Raw genomic sequence first — 12,657 nt, 5'->3', positions numbered from 1 at the left:
AAACATATTATATAAATTGAAAGTGCATTATGGCCTGAGTTTTAATGTTTAAAACATAAAATCTGGTCAGATTAATACATATATGAATTTAAATATTTATGGCCCAGGTTTTAGTATGTATGCCAATGACCAGCAAGGATTCATGCAGACACGAAAGAAGACTGTATAAATATTACGTGCGGTTGCTTAATATCCATTTCTCTTTTTTCTGAAATCACATTTTGGCTGGCTTGCAGGCAGATTCCATAAAAGGTAGAAAGTACTTGAGCAAGAGGACTATAGAAATGCATATGCCTTGTTCCATGGGCAGGCATCCTGTCCCCTGACTAGCAATAAAAGTGATGTCATTATGGCTGAATGGGAAGATTCCCAAGATCACATTCACTCCTTTTGAGCTGCATAGCTGCCTACCTCTGAACAGATCTGGACAGGACACATAAAAGTGAAGCATAATCACAAAACCAAGTCCTACATGCATTTGTAAATAGACAACTCATTGAAATTACTGCTCTTTTCAAGGCCAATATCATCAGTGATTACTGATGTCCAGATGAGGCACAGTATATGAGAAGAATATGAGGAGAACAACCCAAAATATTACTTTAAATTTCCTCACAATTAGCCAACTCGCTGAGAAATAACAACCATTCAAAAAGGGCATTTAAGAGCTTCTAAATTAAGGGTAGATGTGTCCTTAAACTGTGGCGAGGAATTCATGGACGGCAGCTGCAATGCTGTTACACAAAACCTGTTGGTGCCAACCCTAAAGCTCAGGTCCTATTCACATGAGGTTTCAGGGAGTGACCCTTGCTGGAAAATTGCAATGGAAAGAGTATCAAACCCCAGAACCAAATGACTGTGTGAAAATACTCAGCTTCCAATTGAAGGCATGAATTGAGAAAAGACTATTATTAGTCTTACGAATTATTAAAGAACAGGCAGAATTGGTGGTAATAAGGTAATATATCAAAAAAACATGAGAAATACCTCCAACTAGAACTCTGATGGGGAAATCTGTCTGATCGAAGAACTGTCCACTTATTGTCAGCGTGGTGCCACCTCGAATGCTTCCTTGTGAAGGGAAAATCATAGTGACCTCTGGGGTAAAAGCACATTAAATAAAATACCATAAATATTACACATAAACGCAAATGCCCGATTTTTTAAAACTTCCAAATTACCTAGCCATAGCACCTTTGTTACCAACTGCATAAATTAGGTGTTTCATTACTTTCTCTGATGCAATCCTGCAAAAATAACAATAAACATGGCATTGACAGAGACTTACATTCCATAAGGACCAGGCTTTGGTGGTGACTGGTATTAAAGCAACATTGGTAATGCGAGCGTTAAAGAAGTAAGGAAAACCTGAGCTGAGCAGGAAGGCAGGTAGAACAACTCTTCTTCCATACACTCTTGAAGAATGAACCTTTCCTATGTTCATGGACCAACTTCTTATAATTTTCTCTTATAGTAATACATTTAACTATGATTGAACTTCTTGTGGCTTTGTATATATAAGTTGTAGGTATATTGTAAAATAGCCCAGTACATGATATATGGCAGATTCTTACTAAAATTTATCCTTATTAACTCTATCAAATACCTATGTATTCTTACATATGAATTTCACATTAAATAAGCTTCTAGAAAAGCCAAGATACATCACATTTGATTGATTCCAAGACTCACCTTTTTTAACATCTTTGAAATCTAAATGTATCTTTCTATCACTCCTGACCTGGAGTGAAGTACAATTCTTTCAGGATGATTTGTGTTTGTTCTGATACTCTCCAAGGGATACTAGCAACCTGAGACCTCTTTAAATTAAATTATGATCTTCTTGAGGATTCTTTTGGACCACACTGAGAGCATAAATCTGAGACAGTTTCAGCGGTCTCCAAGTTACCAAAGTCAGACTTTAGATTTTTTGACTTTACAACGGTGAAAAATAATGAATTTGGTAGAAACCATATAGTACTTAGAATTTTGCATTTTGATCTTTTCCCAGGCTAGTGATATGCGGTAAATACTCTCTCCTGATGCTGAGCAGCACAACCAGCAGCAGCCCCCAGTCAGTCACACAATGATGAGGGTAAACAACCTGTAACTTCAGAGCACTGTGTTGTCAGACGATGTAGCCAATGTGAGTGTTCTGAGTACGTTTAAGGAAAGCTAAGCTAAGCTAATACACATTCAGCATATTAAATGCATTTTCAATTTAACAATATTTTCAACTTATGATGGGGTTATCCCATTGTAAATTGAGAGGCGTCTATACTGGTTTTTGGTTAAGATTGACAGTGGAGATTTTTTTCCCTCTCTTTACCAATAGCCAAAGTTGAAACATGCAAATTTCCCTGCCATCTGTGTTAGTGTAATGAGTTTATTTTTCAATCAATCTTACACTAAGAATATTGTCTGCTGTGAGGGAGGTCCTGCTTAATGTTGGAGCTTCCTGTTAGACTCCCCATCTTAGGCATTTTTCCTTTCCTAGCAGTACATCAAATAATATAATACACCTTACATTCATTGCCTTTGGTTTGATTAAATCAATTATACACTGTCTTCCCCCCACAACAGAGTGCAAGAAAAGTCACATACCTGCATATGTTTGAAACATTGAAATTTTATTGAGAGAAGAAACAAAATATGCCATTTTCTGTGGAAAACTCCTGTTAAAAAAAAGGTTAAATTTTCTGCTTTAAATGATCTTTAATTTAGGAACTTTTTTTTTTAACTTCAGTGATAGTAATTATGTGATAATCTGCAAAAGAGCAGGATGAAACTTTTGCAAGAAGATAAAAATTTTCTTTATTTTGATTTGGTTGTTGGTGACATACACATATATATTTGGTACTGAATTGCAATCTATATCTCAATAAAGTTGATTTCTTTTACCTTTTTTTTTTTTTTTTTTTTTTTGATGGAGTCTCGCTCTGTTGCCAGCATGGAGTGCAGTGGTGCAATCCCAGCTCATTGCAACCTCTGGCTCCCGGGTTCAAGGGATTCTCCTGCCTCAGACTCCCAAGTAGCTGGGACTACATGTGCATGCCACCACACCCAGCTAATTTTGTTGTATTTTTAGTAGAGTTGGGGTTTCACTATGTTGGCCAGATGGTCTCTATCCCTTGACCCCATGATCTGTCCTCCTTGGCCTCCCAAAGTGCTGGGATTACAGGTGTGAGCCCCTGCGCCTGGCCCTAGAGTTTATTTTAAGAAATTATATTGACATAAAAAAGCATATGCAAGGATTACCCTTTATAAAGGCTAGGATCTTCTGCTGACCATGCCAGTCTGTCTTCTTTTAGAACCTCTTTTTTGTTCTAAGAGGAGGGATCATGCTAAGACTTTTCAATTGATTATGCCATTTGATCTTTACATCAACCACATGAGGTAGGTGAATTTCAGAGAATTAACTTAAGATGACACTGTAAGTAAGTGGCAGACACAGAACTGGACCCAGGCAGTTTGAGTCCAGAGCTGTGGCTCCTCCTCACCTATGTATTACACAGTACTCCTCCTCCACCCACTAATCTGTGTGACACTGCAAGTGGATGACAGCAAATTAGCAATAACTGACCAGGTTAAAACTGTCCTTAATAAACACAGTGCCCATTATTCATAGATATGCACTTATACTTCTATAAACCTAAAGAATTAAGAAGGAAAATAATTCTGGAAATTAAATGCTGTTACTTTAATTACGTTCAAGGCATTCTCCATTAGGAAAGTTAAGAAATTCAGATATTAAGACTCATGTCTCATTCATCATAGTTATACTGAATTAGAATCTAAAAGAATAATGTAAATCTTGTCATTGAGACCAACAATTAGCGCTCCTATAAATCTAACCCAGGCATTACTATGCTCATTTGCAAGACTACAGAGTCTCTGGAAATATTTTATGCTAGATTAGTTACTTAAGAAATTCATGCTAGATTTCATATTTTTATGTCAGAGCCTTTTGGCTGATTTCCCAAAGATCTGAAACCTTGCTAGCTCCAACGATATTGTGTCCGGTCAGATCCTGCATCTCAAAAATTAACTCTGCTTCTGAAGTTAGTGGGGAAATTGCCTCCTGAAATAAAATTTGAATGTAATTTATTTTGGATGACACTGAGGTTGTTTCCAGTAATTCATTGATAATGACTAGGCATTTCTCAATTAAGGCAACGTCGTCTGAACCTTATCAGTTTGAAACAGCTGTTGTTTGAACTTGGGGTAATAGAGAAGAGAAGGTTGGCTATTAAAAGAAATACAGAATAGATGCCACAGAAAGGCCTTTAATTGGTTCATTTGATATTCAACAATGCTCATGAAATTTGTGAAATATCAACTTTACAAGTTAATGAATGATTTAACATTCAAAAAATACCATGTAATCTTAAAATTAGGCTTTAAAATAATAAATGCCATATTTCTAACAGTTATCTTAAATTCATAAGAATATTTTATACAGAAACACAAATTTCCTCAATTCTAAGACATTTGTACAAAGGAAAAGCCATTGGCTTTAAAATTGGGTAGGGGGTGGAATTATAAATTGAGTCCATAGAATCAACAATTTAATGCAGTATTTTTGCTTCTATTATATGTGAATTTGCTGGCATTTCTAAATTGAAAGTTTCTGGGCATGTTAATGCAGCATATTGATTTATGGGTTCTTATCAATCACATTCAACCTTGATCACTCGAATCTTCTATTTTTGGATAATTATTTCTCTGAGAGACATATGATGGATTTGGCAATAAATGCTTTTCATACAGACTCAGAACTAAGAATTCATTTTTCTTTCACCTTGGGAAGGTTGCTACTAAGAGCATTTTTAAAAATCATGTATAGTTCAAAAAATCATTTAAAACTCAATAATTATTGTTCCTAATATGGTTTTCTAATATGTTCAACAAAATCCTGTTGCCCTGGCTTATCAAGTCGTATGTAAGTAAGTCATCCCTGAAGAGAATAATTGTTAAGTTATGCGACCCTAAGTCATGTGTTCCATGTAAATCACAAAGTTGTATTATAGCATTGTTTATATATCTTCCACTCTGATTTACTTTTAGTTTTGGTCTAGCCTATATTGGTCTATAATAAAGTGTCCAGTCAGGCATCACTTTGTTATAATGACACCTATTTCCTCTAGATGTTTAGAAGTAGATGGTCTCTAAATACAATGCTAGTGCACTTGAGTTCACTAACCAATTGCAGTTCCATACATGAAGGAACAAAATTTCATCCTTCACTTGTAGTCTGTGAGTGCTGCCAGGAATAAAATCTACTTTGATTGTAATATTGCCATTTTTTCAGACCTCTGATCATTGTTCAGAGACAGAAAAGAAATTAACAGATCTTTCCTATTATTGATCTACTATAGCTATATTAGGATTGAGTGTTAATGCAATTTATTTGGATTTCTGTCAACTCACTTTCTCAATAGGAGACACTGTGACATTTTGGGCAGAACAATTGATTTGGGTTTGGCACATCATGATACTGCCCACTAAAGGCCATTAACATACCCAGTTACTGTGACAGCCAGGGGATTCTCCACACATTTGCAAATGCTCCCAAGAGTAGAGAAATCCTGCTATGGTATGGAATCCTGGATCAGGATTGTAAGTAGTGATGAAATGTGGTACTGATTGCTGAATCACTCCATCAGTCATGGCAAAGCACTGGAATAAAATGCTCAGGTCCTAGAGTTAGATGGCATGAGTTTGCACACTAATGCTGCTTCCTACTAGCTGAATATCCCTAGGCAAATTATTTAATGTTTCTAAGTCTCATTTTCCCAGTGGGTAACATAGGGTGGATGATAACACTTAATTTATCCTTGGGAGCTTCTTTAGGAGGATTAAACTCGATAATGTATGTAAAGTGCTTAACACCATGCCTGCTGCTAAATGTTCACTATTATTATCTATAATACTGGGTTTCAACATGCATTGAGATTTGCATACTCTGATATTTCTATAAAAGTATGATGATCTTTCTTACTGAAATTAGAATGTAGAACATCTGGAAATGAGTTCTAGTTTTATTAAAAGTCATAAATATGAGTTATTAATATTGCTGTTAAGATGCACAATTGAAAGATATAACTACCATCTTTCACAACTCCCTATGTCGATAACTTAAAAGAAAATTTTTATCAGGTAATATTAACCATGAGGTTTTGTTTATTCTCCCATTAATTTAAATTTGAATTTAATTGCTTTAGTTATTTAAAAAGTTACAATTAAATCAGAAAAGCTGCAGGACATAAAATAATACTTTTCCATAACACAAGTGAAGATTTTTATGTTATTTTAGTTAATGCTAGATTTCCCTACAACAGAAAGGTTATGTATGAAGCCTAAATTATGAGGGAAAAGAAGTCACAGACTCTTTAACTATTAATTTGGGGAAATAAAGTAGTTAAGTTTTTAAACCTCTGCATCTATGGCACAAAGTAAATATACATTTTATCTTATTTGCCCAGTTGAATAAATTATAAAAATTATTATGTACAAAATAGCCTACCTTCCATAATCATTATCTAAGATGAAGCTGACATTGTGATGACCTGGAATTAATGAAAATACACAATCAAATTCCCAATCACAGAAGAACAATAACTCTATATTACAAAGCTGATTTAAAAGCAGAGAAAAAGTACAAAATCAAAATTGTACTTATCCAATTTTCTATTTATCATCAAAGAAATAAAAATTGAACTGTCTTGAAGCAGCCACTATATAAAAATATACATAATAAGGTGTCTTGAAGTTATAACTAGAAACACCTAGCAAAATATGATCATGAATGAAGAATAATAAAAGAACAGATATGTAACCATATTGCCCTGAAATTTCTTTTATTTATTTAACAGCTATTTAATTGTTCAGACACTGTACTAGAGGCTGAGAGAGCAGATGTAGGGTGAGCACACAGCTTGTCCTTCTTCTAACAGAACATAATGTCTAGTGGAGGGAACAGTTAGCCAAGAGCAATGACACAGAGAACTAAAAATTGTGATAAGGCTATTAAAAAAAAAGTAGAATGAGTTTTGAGAATGTAAGACAGGTGATGACCTAGGCCTTTTTGAGAACATGACATTTTATCTGAAATGTTTAGGATAGGAAGATTGCAAAGGGCCTGAGACAGAAGGGAGGGAAGCCCATTCAAGATTTAAAAGAAGGCCAGTTGCGTTGGCTCACCCCTGTAACCCCAGCACTTTGGGAGGCTGAGGCGGGAGGATCACCTGAAATCAGGAGTTGGAGACCAGCCTGGCCAACATGGCGAAACCCCATCTCTACTAAGAATACAAAAGTTAGCCAGGTGTGGTGTTGTGTGCCTGTAATCCCTGCCACTAGGGAGGTTGAGGCACAGTAATTGCTTGAAGACGGGAGGCGGAGGTTGTAGTGAGCTGAGATTGCAGCACTGTACCCCAGACTGGGCAACAGAGTGAAACTCTGTAACACACACACACACACATCTACGTGTCTGGAGGACGTAGGTCAAGAAGAAAAGAACAGAGCAAAATTAAGGCAACAGGCAAAACAGCCAAATTAGACATGGAATGCTGAAGGGAGAAAGAAGAAAAAAAGAAACCTGAAGAAGTTTACCTTATATATAAACCATAAGAAAATACTAATTCATACATGCTGGCATGAAAGTGAAAAGAAGCCAAGGAAAAGAGAAAATACTTAAAAAAAAAAAAAAAATACTGATCCAAAAGGCAGAGGAGGGAGGTCTAGGAGAATACAAAACAGGGAAATAGAATAAGGCATCTGTAAGCATTATGAAGAAAGATGACCAACACTTGCCAATAAAAGTTCCAGTTGTCTTACAAACCATGGAACCCATATCTCCATTTGGATGATCCAGTTTTAGACCATACCTAATAAAAAAAGTTAATGTCAAAGTTTATATTGACACTAAAATTTTAGAATATTGTATTTCTCTTAAAAACAACTCATTAATTTCAGAATATGAATCAGGAGAGAAATTGTTGCAACAACCAAAATTTCTGTCAAATAAAACTATTTCCCAGACTTCATTGGAGATGTTTGAATAAAATTTTATGTAACAAAAAATATTTTATAATTTTGGCTATGCCCTTTAATATTCCTTTAAAAGAATTTGAGATACTGCCAAATGAAATAATTCCTTGATAAAGATATTGCTCAAAACATCTTTTCTCATAAAAATCTAAATAGTTCATATTATACTATCTTGGAGACTGAGTAGGATATAAGGTAGCACCTAACTATAAAAATGATTGCTAATTTGTTGTGGAATATTATAATTTATACTGTATTATAAAGCATTTAGCTATGCAGTATTGGTAGCTATTACTACTTAAATTTAGTTTGCTTATATCTGCTATTTGTTTTTATAAAGAAAATAATTTGAATTACTTACAAATTATCAGATTGTGGTATGAGAAGTTCACAGGGCATTCCTCCAATGTAAACTCTGTACAAATATTTTTATTAGAAAGGATCAAGTTATGTTTAACAAATTGTTTCAAATATGCGCTCCTCCCATCAACCTCACTGACTCCCTTAATTATTTTTTCTCAATCACTTATTATTATCCACCACTCATTCACTCAATAAAACATTTACTGAACCTCTATTATGTGGCAGTCCCTGCTGTAGGTACTGGGACACATCGGTGAATGAATCAAAGATCCCTTTGTTGCCCTCATGGAACTGACATTTTAACTGGGAAAGACGAATAAAACATTATAATCATAACATATTTAGTGTGTTAGAGGTGTTAAGTACTACAAGAAAAGACAACATAGAAACAGATAATAAATTCATCCATCTGAAATTAAATCATCTCAAATAAAAAGAATTTTGTAGTAGGTTTTATACTATAGGAATTAAGGTAAACAGCACAGCCATCACAAAGTTAACAGGAGAAAGATGATGTATAACAGCATCAGTGACACATGAATGAAAATAAGAAGCTGAGCAGAGTCAGAGTCCAGCTGCAGGGAAAGCATCTGCCTCTGTATTTCCCCAGGTGATCGGGTCTGACCCATTACTTTGGGGCTGATAGTACCTGATGCTGTTGGAGGCTGGCAGATGACTGACTGGTATTGGATTCTTTGCAACACCAGAATAAACCATCAGCTTTTGTGACAGCAAATCCCAGACTCAAAATAAAGCCAGATACAAACTTGAACTATAAAAAATAAGGACTTTCGTTTGCAGAAAATTTTGAACTTTTTAATATACTTTTATACATAAGTCCATTCATTTGATCATTACATTAGGATTGTATAAGCAAGTAAACTGAATTATTGTACCCATTACACATATTCGTGGATTTAAATTCTCCGTCTAATCTCCTGCCTCATTCTAGCTAAATAATAAATTTAGCAGCTAACACTTAGAATAGGTTCCTATGACGTTTAATCCTTGCAAACATCTTATGAGTTAGTAACTATTATCCTTCAATTTTACACATGAAAAAACTGAAACAGAAAGCTTAAGCAACTTGCCCAAGCCTGCAGACAATGAGGGGTAGAGCAGGAATTCAAACTCAGTTTGGCTGCAGTCAGTGTTTTTCACCATAGTTGATAATCCACACAGTGGTCTGGGTATGCATACCTAGAGTAAAACCACCCTATTTGGTCTTAAATACATATTTTTTTAGAATTCTTTTTACCTGATTTTTTAGATCAAAACTCCTTAGTAAGCACTAATCCCTCTTTCCATTTGCATGTCCTCTACAATTTCTACCTGGTCTGAATTTGGAGATTTAGTTGAATGAACAAGATTTGTGAGAAGCAGGTCTCCTGAATTCCTGCCCAGAACACAGCCTATTGCTCTCAACTCCCTCCTTACTAACAGAATCCAGGCATAATAAATTGCCTCGGGAGCCCTGGTATCATAATTAACATGGTAGAAATGAGATAAATTCAGCTCTAAGACTTTCTTGCCCACACATTAATAGACGTTTGAAAAAAAAAATCTGAAATTACATATAATAGCTCAGGATTTCCAGAGTATAAGGATTAGGTAGCCTGATCTCTAAGGTCCCCTCTCACTGCAATTCTGTGATTTCATGGAATAATTTCCATCCAAACCCTTATATTAAGCAGAAATAAATTCCAGTTTCAGTGGAGGAAAAAAGGAAACTCTTTTTGAAAGTTAAACTTTCTATTTCCTGGCCTCATTATGGGAAAGGATGACTTAGAAAACCCTGTCTAAGAATTAGAATAAAAACCACTCATAACACTCAGCTATGAGAAGCAGACAAAATTTTTACTTCTACTAATCAGTATATATACAATGTTAAATATCTCTACTTGGAAGTTCTTTTATTACATATAAGGAATTAGTATGAACATTTTCAGAAATTATAGATGCATACAAATGTGATTTAATTAAAGGTTCTATTCTATACAATGCCAGATAAATCTTTATTTCACTTATTAAAATCTTTTAAATTGCTTGTTTTACAAAATTATATATTTGTATGTGTGTGTGTGTGTACCTCACCTTTATAGCATTCAAAAAATTCTCTAATTGTTGAGTTGCTATCTGAATTGTTTAACTTATCATGTTTTATGCATGAGTTCGATAAACATAAAATCTTGAAAGCCATAATTGTGAGTCTATACTTTTTTCTATAGGAAATAAACAGGCCTTTCAGTCTTTAAAGGCAGTACTGAAATAACACCATCTATGCTACAGGAAGAAACTCTAGTGACAATGCTAGTTTTCAGTCCAAAATGTGGACAATTTTTTTTTTTTGACATTAGCTAACTAGCCAAAGTTACTGTCTAGTTCGCAGTTGGCAAATGGAAAAAACAGGATTCAAAGCTTGGCCTGTTAATGAGTTATTGAAAATATTTGGTTTTAGCACTTGCCTGTACATCATGAAGCAGTAGAAAAGGTGTCAAATACTGTGTTATGAGACTTGTGTTCTACTCCTGACCCTGACTAAGCTATGTGACCTCTAGGCCTCAGGTGTTTTTATACACAAAAGGAGGCAGTTAGATTAAGTAATAAAGGCCTCTAGTAATAAATTTGTATGAGTATAACTCAATTACTACTGGACTTGTCTGTGTGTTTCTTCTATTAATAAATCCATCACAAAACAATAAGAAATTACATCAGACCAATAAAGAAAGACATATCGACCATTGCTTTCGTGTCAATGAATCTTCCAACAGTCTGTTTTACTTTCTATAATATGGCTGAAAAAACACTGGTTAGTTCTACCACATTGTAATGGGATTTAATATCATTGGCCCATTATTTCTGGAGTATTATATCTCATTTATAAGAGTATATTTCCACATCAAAAGATTACCTCAAAATCCTAACATTTTTTCCATTTGAGCTTAGTGCAATATTACTTCCATAGACGTCAGTGAAGATTCTGCCTTGGATTGTTATTAGTGTACCTGAAAATAAACAAAAACCCCAAAAAGGTTCTGTGTAAGAAAATCTATCCACACACTTAATACGAAAAAATAAGAGATTTTCCCAATAAAACCAGAACCCAGACACTTATACCCCATGTTTGCCACTATTGTTTAGCATTGTTCCGAAATTTCTACAAACACAATAAAACATGAATGAGTATCTATAAATATTTATAGATTAGAGAAGTATAGCATAGAAGACAAGATGATATTCTATAAGTACTGCTTGGGTCAATGGGTGATTATTTGAGAAAAAAAAAGGATCTCTGTACTGAAAAGTAAGAGAAATCTTAGATGAAATAAAAATGAAATATAAAAATTAAAACCATAACAATTCTTGAAAAATAGGTGAAAATTTATATAATATTTATATAGTTCGGATAGTAGGATCTCCCATCACTTAAAAATGAAGAAAAAATAACAAAGGTTAAGATCTATAGATGTGATAATAAAAATCAAAATTTGTCTGGATGACAGAAAAATCATTAATACATTTTAAAAGTAAATGATAAATTCAAAATATATTTCTTACATATAACATATAAATGGTTAATATCCTTAAAATATAAAGAATCCTTGTAACTTAATAAGAAAAATGGTGAATAACTTTAAATTAAGCCAAAGAGATAAACAGTTAATGTATAAAAGAAGAAATACAAATGGTCAATAGGGAAAAAATAAGTTTAATTACATAAATCAAAGAACTGGAAAAAAATTAAACCTACTATATCTTTTATATAAATTCCTCAAAAAATAGTACCTATAATTGTCAAGGTTACACATTCTCTGTTATTGCCATTGGGATTATAAACTGGAATAATATAGTAATTATAACCCTGGAAACAAGTTGAATGTACAAGTGGTGGGGGGGGTGGGGGTGGATAAATACATTATAGTAGATGAAGACATAGCCATTGAAAATAGACTGCTAGCAAGACTAATAAAGAAGAAAAGAGAGAAGAATCAAATAGACGCAATAAAAAATGATAAAGGGGATATCACCACCGACCCCACAGAAATACAAACTACCATCAGAGAATACTATAAACACCTCTACGCAAATAAACTAGAAAATCTAGAAGAAATGGATAACTTCCTGGACACTTACACTCTCCCAAGACTAAACCAGGAAGAAGTTGAATCCCTGAATAGACCAATAGCAGGCTCTGAAATTGAGGCAATAATAAATAGCCTACCAACCAAAAAAAGTCCAGGACCA

The 12,657-nt window shown here is 34.2% G+C and overlaps 1 protein-coding gene across 1 annotated transcript in view; it reads right to left on the bottom strand.

Annotated features, from left to right (window-relative positions):
• Positions 1 to 12,657, bottom strand: part of PKHD1L1 (PKHD1 like 1) — a 167,869-nt gene that overhangs the window by 136,824 nt on the left and 18,388 nt on the right. The window contains 6 exon segments of the mRNA XM_010363096.2: positions 988 to 1,098; positions 2,605 to 2,675; positions 6,527 to 6,569; positions 7,813 to 7,886; positions 8,411 to 8,464; positions 11,324 to 11,417. Coding sequence (XP_010361398.2) covers positions 988 to 1,098; positions 2,605 to 2,675; positions 6,527 to 6,569; positions 7,813 to 7,886; positions 8,411 to 8,464; positions 11,324 to 11,417 — 447 coding nt within the window.

Source organism: Rhinopithecus roxellana, chromosome 9, assembly GCF_007565055.1.
Source record: "Rhinopithecus roxellana isolate Shanxi Qingling chromosome 9, ASM756505v1, whole genome shotgun sequence".
In the NCBI taxonomy this organism is placed as follows: domain Eukaryota; kingdom Metazoa; phylum Chordata; class Mammalia; order Primates; family Cercopithecidae; genus Rhinopithecus; species Rhinopithecus roxellana.
Note: the sequence above shows the minus strand (reverse complement) of the source record. Positions and strands in the feature narration are given on the sequence as shown.